Source organism: Rousettus aegyptiacus, unplaced genomic scaffold (assembly GCF_014176215.1).
Source record: "Rousettus aegyptiacus isolate mRouAeg1 unplaced genomic scaffold, mRouAeg1.p scaffold_m13_p_8, whole genome shotgun sequence".
Taxonomy (NCBI): domain Eukaryota; kingdom Metazoa; phylum Chordata; class Mammalia; order Chiroptera; family Pteropodidae; genus Rousettus; species Rousettus aegyptiacus.
In genome coordinates, this window is record NW_023416311.1 from 17,403,132 (window position 1) to 17,418,307 (window position 15,176).

The following is a 15,176-nucleotide window of genomic DNA, read 5'->3' on the forward strand; positions in this document are numbered from 1 at the left end:
GCTCGAAAGGTCTTTACGTATATCAGCTCTTTTATTCCGTGCAGCACTACTATGAGATGGGTACTTTGATGATCAGCTCCTTTCTATGGATGGGGAAACTGAGGCAGAGCAATTTGCTGGTGTTCACATCACTACCAGGCAGTCTGGTGCCCACAACACTATCCTGCATTTCCGTAGAGAGAGACTGTTCCACAAGGAACAAGTTTAGTTCCCAGAGCTGGGTCTCAACATAGACAAGAATAGGCCCATTCCTCATCCTTGAAGATCTCCCTAGGCGAGGATGGGCGTGCACGTGTGGACACTCGGCAGGCGGTAGGCGCATAGATGGAGGTTGGAAGCCCAGCTCTGAGGGCCCGGAGGAAGACCCCTGACTCCGCCTGAGGAGCAAGGCGAGGGAGACCAGGCAGGCTTCCTAGAGGAGGTGGCCCTGAGCCAGGTACCAAAGCCTGTGTAGTGGCTTTCTGATCAGCAGCCGCTCACTCCCCAAAGTCCTCAGAATAAGCACCCCCAGTCAGCCACCGCGCCCAGGTCCCTCCTGTCCTGCAGCCAGCGCTTCCGGGTGAAGAGAGCAGTCCAGGACAGCAGCTCGCGTTCTCCCTGTGTAGTGGGGCCAGTGGGTGCTCCCAGTCAATGACAGAGCCACTGGAGTGTGGGGCGCCTGCAGCGTGGCCCCCGCCAGCTTGCGTGGCTGAGGTCGAGCCCGCGCACACCAAGGGTTTGCTCTAACGGACGTTCCCTGGCACTTAGCGTTTAGGCCGAGCCAGTGCTTTGCTTCAAACGTTTTTCTTCAGGGTTTGTCCGCTGCACTTAAGGCAGGTGTTTGTCTCTGGGGAAGATGCCGTGTGAGTGCAGAAGCCTACACCTCTGTTTGGGTCGTTGTCATAAAGGAACTGGGCTGCCACCAGTCTTCGTGGAACAATTCCTGTGCTTGCTGGAAGTGGCATGTCGTTTGATGTCGGGGCCAGGGCAGAAAGTGGCCCTGCCAAGTCAATTAACTTAAATCAAAATAATTTTAATATTGTTGTATTAAAATTGCCTTGCAGTCTCAATATGCTTGGTCCTCATCAACTGTAAGGAAGACACAGTCGGGATGTGGGCTAGGAAAGATGTTCCCGTTAGCCACCTGCCAGTGAGAGTTTTGAAGTGCCCTTTTGAAAATTCAGTACAAGAGGACTTTGCAGCAGTGTCAACAAGGCGTAAGAATACCTCTTGTAAAACAAAGGAGAAAATATTAGCATCAAGGAAACAAGGACACACACACACGCACACGCACTTCTAAAGGTGAAGAAAATCAGAAGGACAGTTTCACTCACCCCAGACTTCGCAGAAGCCAGCAAAGCAGGAAACAGGACTAAAGTCCTAGTCATTGCAAAGCAGGAAGCAGGCTGGTTCTTCAGGAGCGAGAGAACTTTCCCCCTGGCTCTCTTCTCAAAGACGTCCCTCATGCAGATCTTTGCTGTGGGGACGCCGAGGGGTATGGACCTGCAAAGACCTCCACTCTGTTTTTCCCACAGGGCGCAGTGTGCATCTCACAGGGCTTCTGACTGCACCCTTGAGCTGTGGTGGCAGTCACGTCAACATGCCCATGTATCTGCAGGAAAAAATCCGGAAGGACGCAGCAGATACACCCCCACCCAGAGCCCCCAGCGATTGCCTCTGAGGGCTGAGGAGGGAGGCAGAGTGGGGGTAGGAGAGAGCTGGTCCACAGGGACTTATTAAAAGTGGGGCTCTGAGTTCCACTGGGTGCAGGTGATTCCACCATTGGCCAGCCAGCATAGCGCTGGCCCAGACTGAGGCCTTCTAGTCCTGCTTGACCCAAAGGGAGGCGGCAGTGGTACCTCAGGCATGCCAGCCAGAGTGGCTCACCTTGTACCAGCTGCATGACCTCAGGGAAGGCCGAGTCCCGGTTTCTTCATGTGTAGGACAGAGTCGTTCCAAGGACAGTGTGGGCCTTTTATTTTTCACACTTGGTGTCCCCAGAGAAGTGACTGCTACTTGCTCCCCTCCCAGGATCCCACCGGTGATCCTCGGGCCGAGTCTGCCCGCAGAGAGGGCATTGGCAACTTTGCAGAGATGAGCACCAAAGGGCAGATCGTGAGCCTCCCAGCTCCCCACAGCCCCTACCACTCCCTGTAGTTTCCACCCTATCCCGCCTCCGTCCTACCGGCCTGGCCCCCTGGGTGCAGAGGGTGCACCCCTTCCCTAGCCTGCTTCCTTCCGCCTGTCCCTTCTCAGCCAGACTTCCTGGAGAGAGCCGGGCAGCAGATGGCTAGAGGTCAGGTGGTGTTCCAGACTGCTCATGAAAGGTGGACAAACACATTTTGGAAGCCAGACATCCCATTATGAAAGCCGGGATGCCCACCTCATGACGGTGCCGGGCTGGAAGGCCTCCCCACCACCCCACAGCCTCTCTCAGTGAGAGCGTTTCTGTCTCACCAGATGTTTCCATGGCAGTAATTTTGCGGAACTAGTTATTGAAAGCTGCCCATGCTGTCCTTCTCAAATAGCTGTTTCCTGATTAATTCACATCACGCACCTGCTCTGTGCCTCTGCTAAACAGAGAACACATCCATATAAACATGTAAAAGAGTGCTTTGAGAATCGACTTTTCTGACAGTCGGCAAATAGTAGCCTGCCATCCTCCAATTGGATGATTGAAGCCGAGTTCCTGTGGTGTAACACAGGCTTGAGGGGTCTCGTTCTAAATTGCCACAGAAACCTCCGTAGCGATAACTTTGTGAACTAGAAATATAGTTAGAGCTCACTCACCTAGCTTTCAGGAGGGCTAAGGGGGGCCGTAAGTATAGATGGACACCTCTTGGGTCCCCGATCCCATTTCCCAAGAGCAAGATGGAGAACTGAGCCTACATGACTCCAGCAGGCTGCCGTTTTTCTGACCAGGTTCGCTCAGAACGTTGTTAGAGAGCAGCGCTGCCCTGAGAGAAAAATGCCCGTGTTTATTCACTGATAGCTCCCAAGTGATTGGTGAGCGCCTGCCAGGTGCCAGGTCCGTGCTAGACCCTGGACGGGATTGGACAAGGGCCTCTGCTCCCTCAGAGCTTAACTTTGTGTGGGGGAGATAATAAATAAGTTAAAAAGCTGCGAAGACCATTTCAGAGATGAGAAGAGCACAAAACAGGGCCATGGGATAGAGAGGGGACTGGATGGGGCAGGGGCTGCTGTGGGGAGAGGCTCAGGGAGACCTGTGAGGACAAGCAGGAGCCAGGCTTGAGGGCAGCTGGGGCCGAGCATCCCCGCCCAGCACTCCCAGGTGGGAACGGACGGCATCAGACCAGCGCGTTGGGAGTGGATGGGGCAGGGAGAGTGTGGGAGGGGCCAGGCCAGGGACATCAGCAGGGATGGGGTCATGTAGGCTCAGTGTAGTATAAAATCACCGGCTGGTTTTAAACACGGAGCTGCCATGATCTGATACATTGTTTTAAAAAAAAAAGACTGGCTACTATGTGCAAAATGAAGTGGGTTATGTCTGGGGTGGGGGGTGCAGTGACAGGGCAGAGTGGAAGCAGAGAGACGGATTCAGAGGTTATGGGAGAGTCTCGGGGAGAAGCAGCGGCGGCTGGGCGAAGAGGCAGCGCTCACTCAGGGAGACGAGGTCAGCTTTGGGAGGGGTTTGCGAGAAAGCAGGAGGCAGGGAGGACTCCTGGGCGTCTGGCAACTGATTGAGCGGTGTGACCGTTTTTAAGATGAGAAAAGACTCGTTTTGGGGAAAGTGAGTGAAAAATTCTGTTTGGGCAGATTTTTAAGGTTGAGACACCTGTTAGATATCCAAGAAGATAGGTCACCTGGCCACTAGGGGCTTAGTGGAGAGGTCAACATTGGCTATTAAAATAATCAGGAGCCATCCCCACGAAGATGGTATTTAGGGCCTTGGGCCCAGGTGAGGCCCCTAGTGAGGGAGTGCAGGGAACCTGGGGGCGCAGCTGAGGGGAGGGACAGCAGAGGAGCCAGTACAGGGGCCACTGAGGCGGGAGGAAAACCAGGAGCAGCAGGGCCTGGAAGCCCGGCCGAGCTCCGCAGGGGAGGGGCGGCCGACTGCGCAGGTACTGCCGGCAGCAGCCCAACCGAGGACTGAGGACCGAGGACCCGGGTCTCCCAGTGGATCTGGCAACCTGCTGGGCCCTAAAATGGACTGCCCAGAGCAAGACACTTTCGAGAGTGAAAAGAGGACTCTAAGAATGATTACGGCAGGGCAACAGGAGTAAATCAGGATTGTCCCAGACGAACAAGGAGGTCCCGCCACCCCAGTCGTCGGTGCCCTTGGCAGGCTGGGTTCCATGGAGGAGTGGAGGTAAAGGCCTGACTGCAGCAGGGCCAAGAGAGAAGAGGGGAGGAGCAGCGGTGACAGCGAGGAGTCTGCTGTAAAGGCAAACAGCCGAGCAAAAGCTGGCCACCCCAACAATGAGGTACTCCTCGGCAAGAAAAAGGAGTGAAACTATTCGCACCACGTGGTTGAATCCCCAAGCAATTACGCCAAATGAAAGGAACTTGAACAAAGAGTACATAGCATGTGAATCCTTTCACGTAGAAGTCTAGGAAATGCAAGCTAATCTACGGCGGCAGAAAGCTGATGGGTGGTCACCTGAGGATGGGTAAGGAGGGGGACGGAGGGACTACCCACGGTACAAGGAAACTTTGGGGGTGATGCACGTGTTCATTATCTTGATTGTGGAGATGATTTCATGGGTGTATACTTGTGTTAAAACTTACTAAGCCATACACTTGAAAAATGTCGTTTACTGTATTCTTCGATACAGCTGTTTTTTAAAAATGTTTTTTTATAAAGAGGAATGGACGGATAGGGCAGTAGCAGGAGGAGGTGTGATTTCATTTTAAGCGTGAATGAAGATGTGTTGAATACCTGCACGATATCGGGGTTCATGGGTTAGGGGAGAAAGAGACATGAGGCTAGCCAGGGACCCTTTGGTCATGTGATGCTGTGGCGCCCGGAATTCATCCCATCGGCCAGAGGTGGTCCACCTTCGGTTCGCAAAGGAATCACCTGGAGAACCTGTTGCAAGTGCAGCCCCCACACCACATCCCTTAGGCTCCTCTCTGACTGCAGCTGCAGCTGAGGTGGGACAGCCCGCGGGCTGACAGGGTACCCGTCTAGTGCTTTCAGGCCCTCTGCCTTTCTTTGGGAGGAGGTGGGGGTGGCAGGGGGCTTTTCCCAAAGCTACAGTGTCCTCAGTGACAACCTTCAGCAACAGGAAAGGGAGTCGGTGGTTAAGCGCCCCAGCCTCTCACCTTTGGAGGGACACTCTGAGGTACCTTGTGTGGGGCCCCGGTGGGATGGAGTCCCATTTGCCTGCAGCAGTGACCAACTCAAAAACTTTTGGGGTTTTTCTCCTGCCCTATCGGACTCTCCCCACTCTCTCTTGGGAGTCACCTTGCCAAATGAGCTCCCTGCACTCAAGTCCTTGTCTCGGGCTCTGCTTTCAGGACACCCAAAACATGATACCCATTAAACCAAGGAGTCTGCGTTTTATGTCAAGCTTTTCTGACACAGAGGGCCCAGGAACCATACTCTAAGGGCAGTGAAAAAACAAAACCTAAGGATTTCACAAGGTGGAGTGACTGGGCCAGATCTGCTCTGGTAGAAAATTAACTGTGGTGGCAATGGGAAGCTGAGGTGGAAGCAGGAGGAGACAGGAAGCAGGGAGACCAATTAGCAGGCGATCACAAACGTCCTGGTAGGGAGCAGTGAGGACCAAGACAATTGAGGCCGCCTCTTTGTGAAAGTCCTTTGATTTATAGAGCATGTAAGACTTCACACAGAAATGAGACTGAGCCTTATTTAACATTCCCAGTGCTGTGGTTTTATAAAGCTCACGTTTCTAGCATTCCACGTTTCTCTTTTTTATCTTCCGCTTTCAAAATTTGATACATCGTTCTGATGCCACACATCGTCATTTTGTTGAATTTTGTGTTTTCAGGATCTTGACATTGGTGCCAAAAATGTGAAGCTTTATGTCAACGAAAACCTCATCTTTGATGGCCAGTTAGACAAAGGAAGTGGGGAGGCCCCAGCTGACCAGAGCATCCTGGTTGGCCTGCAAAATGAGAATGAGAGAGTGGAGAACACCGTGAACGCCCACTCAGAAGAAAGCAGAGATGCCTGCACGGTGGCCGGCACAGATGGGGACAAAGAGCTCGGTGTCAGTTGCTCCCAGACAGCTGGAGCAGTAGTGGATGGGAAGGTTTCCTCACCAGGAAATTTGTTTGGCGAAAGGTCGAGTTCTCCTGACTGCATGAAAGACAGTTCGTCCAAGTTAGAGGATGACTTCAGCTCCTTAGCACCCTCAGCCTCGATGGGAGGCATGCCCAGTGGCCCTCCCTTCACCCCCCCTGTAGAGTGTCCTCCTCTTGACCAACAGCTGGAAAGCCTCACAGGCAGAAAAATCTCTGAGGCTCCAGGGAAAACCCCGTCCTGGCTACAGCCTTCTCCCACAGGGAAAGGCAAGAAGCAGGGCGGCAGGAAGCCAAAACCCCTCTGGCTGAGTCCTGAGAAGCCACTGGACTGGAAAGACAGGCTTCTGTCAGAGGACATCATCAGTGACATCATTGGTGAAGGTTCTGGAGAGACCGAGGCCAGGGATAAAGCCCCCAGGCGTGAGCAGGTGCGGGGGAGCAGCTGGAATGTCATCTCAGGGGAGAGAGCCCAGAGGGTGACCCCCAAAGTCTGCTATGATGACTTCGACATCTTTAACCAGCCCTCCAACAAGGAGCGCCCTGCTAGTGGGAGGAGGGGCCTGAAGAAGGATGCCCTCAGCAGTGGGCGTGGCGATGGTCAGCTCACAGGCATAGGTAAGCTCGAGAAGCAGTCCGACTTGGGTTCCATCATCCCTGGGGGAGGCCACTGATTGGCAGTGAGCCATTTTGCTCCCTGGTCCTCAGTTTCCTCATCTGCAAGGGGTTTCTTCTCAACCAGAGGTCACAAATTTACTGTCTCAGGAGCTACACAGGTACATGAGTGAAATGGTCAAGACACACTTTGTATGTTAAACTCATAGATATATTTATCATTGCCACCAAGATATGTCCCTTTGCTCATTTTTTTCTTGTGGTACGTGGCTTTTCCAATCTAGACTTTGTTATTCTATCTCTGATTACTACACTTTGTCTCTAATTACTTCATTTTGTTCCTAACTTTACAGTTAGAAAAATAACACAACCGTGATGATAAATAGCAAGTGATGCTTACCTGGGTGTCAGAAGTGCTATAGGGAGTGGTGAGGACTGTGGCTAATTGGAGAGCACAAGCCCATACAAAGGGCACAGCTGCTACTGCATTCAAGCTGCTTTTAGGCATCCAGGAATAGAAGGCCAATATGCCAGGTCTCCCTTTTCCTCTCATCAAGAGAAATCAGAAGTGTAGAATATTCCTATTTTCCAGCACTGGTGACTTATCAGGATTATTTTTAAACCACCGTGCAGGTCAAAAAAGAAAATACACATCCGCTGGCAGGACTCACCTGCTTTGTGAACTTTGCCGTAGATCTGAAAGGAGGTACCAGAGGCTGGGCTTTGAATATTTGCACTCGGATTTGGCTCCTGGGGAGGAGTGCAGCATAGCAACAGGGAGCCGAACCATGCGAATCCAAACCCTGCTCCTTACTGAGCTAGAACTCGTAGAGCCAGGCACTCGCACTTTCCGAGCCTCAGCATCTTCGTCTCTGAAATGAGAATGAACACCCCCTTCGCCGCCACCTCAGTGTTGTGAGGAATGAGATGCTGCCTTCGAAATAGTGTCCAGAGCCTGGCACGTGAAAAGTGCCCCACAAGTAGTGGCCGTTATTCCAACACTGGCTTGTCCACGTTTTATTGTCCAGGAAGGACTCAGACCTACCTCGATAGTACTCGCCCCTAGATCCCCAGAATTTAACCCTGCCTGGCATTGCACAGGAAGGAGCCCTGCAGTCAGACTGCCTGGGCGCATATCCTGGTCCCTCATCACCAACCCGCACCCCGGGCAAGCCCGAAACCCCTCTGAGCCTGTTTCCTTGTCTGTAAAATGATGCCAGTAACGCCCATGAGCTGGTCAGGTGAGACCGTATATGGATGGTGCTTTGTGTAGTGCCTGGCCCGCAGGGCACCCAGCAGATGTTAGCTGCTGCTCTTTATCAGCATTTCCATCCCTGCCCCCACTCTGGGACTCTGCCTCTTGGTGTGTCTGTAGGCAAAACCAATGTACAGTTGACCCTTGAACAACACAGGGGTCAGGGCGCCAACCCCTTGTGCAGCTGAAAATCCACATACAACTTTGACTCCCCTAAGATTTAATGAGTAATATAGCCTAATGTTGATTGGATGCCTTACCGATAACATTAACAATTGATCAACATGTGTTTGTATGTGTGTTATATGCATTATATACAATTTTCTTACAATAAAGTAAGCTAGAGAAAAGGAAATGTTATTAAGATCATAAGGAAGAGAAAAACACATTTACATTACTGTACATATTTATTGAAAAAAGTCACATCGAAGTGGACCTGCGCAGTTCAAACCTGTGTTGTTCAAGGGTCAACTGTATATATTTTTTAACGAGTCACATCAGCATCTACTGCATTATTGACTAATAGGCAGCCCCCAAATTCAGCCCAGATCTACACTTAGAAATGTGCAGAGTTTGTGGCCCCTGATGTGTCACTTAGGACACTAGAGCAAGTCCCTCAGACTTTGTGCCTTCCCGCGGAGAGCGACTGGGCTCCCTTTTCCCAGGCAGAGCTGCCTCTGCTGGCTCCGCAGCCGTGCCCACTCCTGCCAAGACTTAACTCTGAGACTGGGTGTTGGGGAGGACGGCAGAGTGGAAGAGAAGGGCCGAGAAGCTCTTTTTGAGGGAACGGCCTGCGTCTGATCTGTGTGGCTCACAGTGGGTCCTCCGAGTACGGGAGGGATTGCGGGAAGAAGGGACTGTGGTGGCTGGATGTGGAGCACATTGCAGTAAGCCAGGCTCTCGTCCAGGCAAGGTATTCATGTTAGCTTGTTTAATCCTCATCCAGCCCCTTTTTACAGATAAAGAAGATGTAAGGTTTAAGTAACTTTTTTCAGGTGACATCACTATTAAGGGGTAGAGCAGAACGGCAGGTGATCCGGCTCCAGAATCCATGCTTCAAAACGCTGCCCTGTTTCTGCAGCCATCGTCAGCCGCCCACCCCAGGGGAGCCAGGCAATTCCGAGCTTTCCTGGGAAACAAGCCCACCGAGCCTCTGGGAGTTCTGAGGTGATGGGCGCTATTCTGGCTCGTCCAGGTTCAGAAGACTTTGTCTCGCTTTAATTTCTTTCCAGGTGTTTTATTGCTTGGCTCAGTGACACATTAAGAACTGAGCCCTTGAGATTCAATGCTTGTTAAGCCAATCTTGCTAAAAAGGAAAGTTGCTTGGAAATTTGAAATTGCCCATTACATAGAGCCAAATCCCATAGCCGTGCCCTTCCGGAAAGGTGCAGGCTGAGCCCTTCATCAATGCTGGTAGACTGAGTGACTGCCGGGTTCCTCCCTGAGGCTGGAATTGTGTTGTCACCATGAGACAGCCTGGAAATTCTTTTGTCCAACGGAGCATCTCGTCATAATGACACATGCATTTTGGAACTGTCTTTTTGTCAGGGGTCAGTTGGCTACAGGTGAATGAAATTTCATCAGCCCAGTGTGAGCAGTAAAGGGGGTGTTATTTGGAGGATGCTTGAGGAGCTTCTGGACCCCCAAATTCAGGAAGTGTAGCGGCTCGCCACATGGGATTAGAAGGAACCAGAAACTGGTTGTTCCCTAGGAAGCGTCTCCCTGTCTCCCCAGGGCTGCTGGACCCTGCCTCTGCTTCTCTGCAGGCCCACTTTCCCTCACTCTTCTTCATGAGATCAGCTTCCTCTGTCCTCACGGCAGGAAATGACCTTGCAACCCACTAGTGACATAGTTTCCTGACTCTGGCTCCAGCAGCCAATTCCAAAGTCTCAGAGAAGCTGACTGGCCAAGTTGGGTGAGGGATCCATTGCTTGTTCAGTCAGCTGACTGAAGGGCGGTTCACCGAGAACAAACGGCTATGTTATTCCTCACTACGTACTTTTTCATTTCCTGTTTTAGTGGCAATTAGTGCATACCTTATGGCGGTGCCATTGATTTTTATAAACTCAAGTGCAGAACTTTAGTTCATATTCTTCTCAACTGAGGAATAGTTTTGAGTCTTCCATCCCATCATCTCATGTCGGTGGTTCCTCCCAGACTATGTTGACTGCGGACTGAAGCAGAGGACAAAGCACTGACCCAGCAGGTTCCCAACTCCCAGGGACTAGCGAGTAGTGTGTTCTCCCGCAGACAGAGGGGAAAGCAGGTCCCCAGCTTGCTGTCACATCTGCAAGGTCCAGGAGAAGTCTACACCCTCTGCTTTTAAAGCCCAGGGTGTCCATGTTGGGTAGAAGAGGTCAGAAAGCAGACTCAGCGTGAAAGCAAAGTCCTGCCTTTCTTGCACACTCAGGTGGAGAAACACAGGCTGAGTCCCTGACATGTGACGTCTGGTGCTGTCTCCTCGGTGTATTTGCAAACCGATCCAGGCCATTCATTTCAGTCTGTGGAAATCAAATCACAATAAACGGGACTCATGACGATCCATATGGGAAGTTCCTTCTGTCAGATGTTAAGCCTCACTCCTGGAGGAAAGGATGGAAGAAACCCCTGGGGTCTTTTTTAATGGCAGATGAGAAGGCGGAGAGAGGACAGGTGTGCAGGCAAACTGGCAGGTGGAGGGGAGTCCCTCGGCCTCCAGGTCTGAGCACAGGGGGCGTAATGGTGATGCCAGCTGTCCATCCCTCTGCTGGCAAACATTTACTGAGCACTTCCTCGTGCAGGTTCCGAGCCAAGTGCCGGGACACAGCGGGAACAGGGCAGAGCAGGCCTCTTTAAGGAAGAGGGTGACAAGAAGAGCCAGCCTCCCGGGGATCTGAGGAAAGAGCTTTCCCGACAGAGGGTACGGCAAGGTCAAAGGCTCTGAAGCAAGAAGAGAGCTGGTGTGCCCGTGGGACAGAGGCCAGCATGGCGGGAGCAGGGTGATGGGGGCTGGGGGAGATGGTGCGAGGCGAGGTCAGAGAAGTCAGCCGGGCCAGCCCAGGGCCATGGGGACATGGGGAGGAGTTAGATTTTCTTTGATTTTTTTGTTCTCAGTATAGTAGAGACAGTGCTCTTTAGAAGGGATGATGACAAATTACGTTTTAGGCACGCGGAGTCTGAAGTGATGGAAGACATGTCTGGACCTTCCAAGGGGTTGTTGGAATTGGAAGATGGTGCCGGGGAGTGGGAAGTGGGGGGAGACATGTAACATTGCGCAGCGCCTGTGTGGGAGCCAGGAACTGGGTGAGGGCAGAGCTTCGGGGGGGGGGGGGGCAGCCAGGACTGAGCAGAGGCCTTGGCACACAGCCAGACTTAGGGCGTGGGAAGGAGCGGGGGCACATGACACAAAGCGGGGAGCTGTCAGCGGAGAAGTGGAGAACCAGGAAGGCATAATGTGTCCTGAGCTGGTGGAGGGGAACCGTCAAGCTGAGGAGCTTTGCCTCGGATGTCAAGCGTGGAATGAGGACTGAGAAAAGCTTGTGTACTTGGAGTCATTGTGAACTTGTAGAAAGTTGTTTCAGTGGGGGGGGGGGGCCTTGGGAATTGTAGAGGTCATGGATGCAAAGGACAGAAAGCCATCAGGGGTGTGACTTCAGGCACAGCCGGATCCAGGGGCTCGAATGACGTCTGCAGGGCTCTCCCCACCTCTTGGCTCCCGTTCACTGTGCTGGCTTCCTTCTCAGGCAGTTCCCGCTACAGTGTAGCAAAATGGCCCCGGGCAACTCTGCACCTGCCTCCCACCAGCTCAGCGCACCAGTTTAAAGAGAGCCCTTCTCTCCCCTGGTTCCTTTCATGAGCCCAGCTTGGAAAGATGCTGTCAATGTTTGCCTAATCTGGATGGCCTGAAGGTGGGGGGAGGGATCCCCAAGGGAAAATCAGGGTATTGTTGCTAGGAGAATGGGAAGTAGAGCTTGGGTGGGCAAAACAATAACTCGACAAGAGGAAGCAGATTGCAGGGGGCCGAGAGAGGATGCTGGTGCTGAGGATGCAGAGAGACTGCGGTGTAAGGAAGGGGCCACAAGGCCAGGCCGGCTTCCTTTTTCTTTCAGGAGAGATTTATGCATGTCTGCAGGCAGAGAGAGGGGAAGGTACCAGTGGGGAAGGAGTGATTGAAGATTCTGGAGAAAAGAGATAATTGATGGAGCCGGGCCCCCTAGGAGACAGGCAGAAAATGGAGTGCAGGGCACAGTATGATATGAAAGGAGAAAAAACAGAATGTCATTGTCATCAGCTGCTGTTTTTCCAGAATGACACTCTCGGGTGGCAGCTAGCCATGGCGTGGCCGTGAGGACAGGCTGCTGCTTGATGAGCACGCCGGAGCTATTACATCCCACGAGGAGGAGGGCAGGCCCTTCAGAGCCGTCCCTCTGAGGGCTGGGCCCCTGCCCGTCACATGCTAGGGACGCAGCTTCAGCTCTGGGAGCCAGTGCAGCCACGTGTAGAAGTAAACTCATAACCTTGTAATGTACCTGGATGGTTTGGTTTTTCGATAGCAGTTTTTTTCTGATTATAAAAATAATACATGTAAAGAACCTAGAAGATAAGGTGACAAAGACGAAAATAAGAGCCCTGTCTATTCACCACGCATAAAGGTCATATCAACACATGGGTGCAGGCTGCCCACACCAGGATAGGCCATATCTTAAATTGAGTATCTGGCTGTTTTTCATTTAACTTTCTTTTACGAGGCTTCCACTTGTCACTAGGCAGTCTTTGGAAACACGGTTCAGGTCGCATGGCCGTGACAGCCTTCGGAGCAGACCCTTGGCGTTGCTGACTCGGAGGCCGCAGGCAGCAGCCTTGCCCTGTCATGCGAGTCTCTGAAGTGGGGAATGGCTTCTGGCAAAGGTTCCAACACAGCCAAATAGTCCTCCCTTGATCTGCATGGTAGTCGCTTTCTTAGAAAATTCCACACACATTGACAAATACTTTGCTTTTTGTAAAACAACTAACTGGGTTCCTTCCAGACTAGGGTAACCGTAAACAATTCTTTACCAGCCTGAATGCTGCTGAGACAGGAGACCATGCTCTGTGCCTGGACCGTCCCCTGCAGGCCAGGATATTAGCATCCCTGGCCCCACCTGTCAAGTGCCAGCAGGGTCAACAGTCATCGAGACAGTGACCTCAAGGGTTTCTAGAATGTCCCCCTGGGGGCAAGTGCACCCAGCTGAGAGCTGCTGGATGAGACAGTCTCTAGGGGCCCCCACTTCCACACGCGCCACAAATGGGGCTTTGCCCGTCCTGTGCCCTTTCTTCCAGAAGATGCCCGGTCCGGGACGCTGCCACGGTCCTGGTGGCAGAGCGAGCAGGAGCACACACTGCACGAGTCGTGGAACTCCCTCAGTGCCTTTGACCGCTCCCATCGGGGGCGCATCTCCCACATGGCGTTCCAGGGGGACATCCTGGACGAGTTCCTGCAACAGCAGAAGGGCAGCCGGCACAGCGAGCGGCCGCCCCTCTGGAAAGAGGAGAAGCCGGAGCCCATGAAAGGGCAGGACAGCTGCTCCATCGACCCCGACGACGGGAGCGACTTTAAAATCCCCGTCCTGCCTTACGGGCAGCGCCTGGTCATCGACATCAAGTCTACGTGGGGCGACAGGCACTACGTTGGCCTTAATGGAATAGAAATATTCAGTTCCAAGGGCGAGCCGGTGCAAATTGCAAGCATCCAAGCAGACCCCCCCGACATCAACATTTTGCCAGCCTATGGGAAGGATCCCCGTGTGGTCACCAACCTCATCGATGGGGTGAACAGGACCCAGGACGACATGCACGTCTGGCTGGCCCCCTTCACGCCGGGCAGGTCTCACTCCATCTCCGCTGACTTCACGCACCCTTGCCACGTCGCCCTGATCAGGATTTGGAATTATAACAAATCGCGGATACATTCCTTCCGCGGCGTGAAGGACATTGAGATCCTGCTTGATGCGCAGTGCATCTTTAACGGAGAAATCGCCAAGGCCTCGGGAACCTTGACAGGAGGTACAGTATGTCTGTAAGAATGTCCTTGAAGCCCCTACCTGCTGCTCACTGAGGCTCTGAGGGAAAACAACCCACTGGCTAACCAGTGACAGATGGGTCTCTCCTCTTTCACAGACCTGGCCCTCTCCACCTTTCCCAGCGTGGGTGTGCAAGAGCTGGCCTTATTTAAACTCCTCAGCTAGATACTGGCCTGAGCCCAACCAGGGGGATTCTTCTGCAAGGGACTGATTGAGGGCGTGGTCTCAGGAGACCCCATAATGCAGGGAGGAGAGGAGGATATGGAAGAGAGGAAGCCGAGCAAGGCTGTGGTTTCAGGGGATGCCCGCCTCAGCCTGACCCAAGGGGAGCTATGGAGCATAAGTTACAGGATTTGTCCTGCCCTGAGGCAAGGCAACAGGGCCGGGAACCCTGCAGGGTCCCAGCTTAGGGACATAACTCCCATGTCCTTCCAGGCAAGGCCCCAGCCCCGTCCCTGCAAAAGGACCTGTAGGGCTCTGTGTGGGACACCAGGAGCATCTGCTGCAGTGCCTCACCCTCGCCTTCTCTCATGACTGACCACAGCGATTCTCATTAGATTAGGTCCCTTTATTAGATCTGTGTGGTTCTTATGGTCCATGACTCCCATTTGCCAATGTAAAGAATAACAAGTCTCGCCTACACAAGTCAAGAACCATTAGTGGTTTGGGATTTTATGGCACAAAAGTTGATTAGTTAGGGTTCCTGTGCTACAAATTATTGAGATTTGGGGTGAGTTGACTCTTGTCTTCCTGGTAACCCGTGCAGCCCCAGAGCACTTTGGAGACACAATCTTATTCACGACCGATGACGACATCCTCGAGGCCATATTCTGTTCGGATGAGACATTTGACCTGGACGTGGAGAGCCTTTGTGGCCTGCAGTGCGAGGAGGTGCTGAGGAGGCCCAGCACGGCCGACGGCGAGGGGGAGGAGAGGCCCTACACCCAGGCCGGCCTATGGGCCGAGGACCGGGTAGGACTGGCGCAGGGTGGGCTGGGCGAGAGGTGGGCGTCTCGAGAGATGTCTTCTCCCAACTCACAGCAGAGCAGGAAGAATGAAGA

General features: G+C 52.9%; 1 protein-coding gene across 4 annotated transcripts in view; it reads left to right on the forward strand.

Annotated features, from left to right (window-relative positions):
• Positions 1-15,176, forward strand: part of KATNIP (katanin interacting protein) — a 172,274-nt gene that overhangs the window by 129,973 nt on the left and 27,125 nt on the right. For all 4 annotated transcript variants that reach the window (XM_036226067.1, XM_036226065.1, XM_036226066.1 and 1 more), the window contains 3 exons: positions 5,955-6,825; positions 13,376-14,098; positions 14,882-15,087. In XM_036226067.1, coding sequence (XP_036081960.1) covers positions 5,955-6,825; positions 13,376-14,098; positions 14,882-15,087 — 1,800 coding nt within the window. The remainder of the gene's footprint in view (positions 1-5,954; positions 6,826-13,375; positions 14,099-14,881; positions 15,088-15,176) is intronic.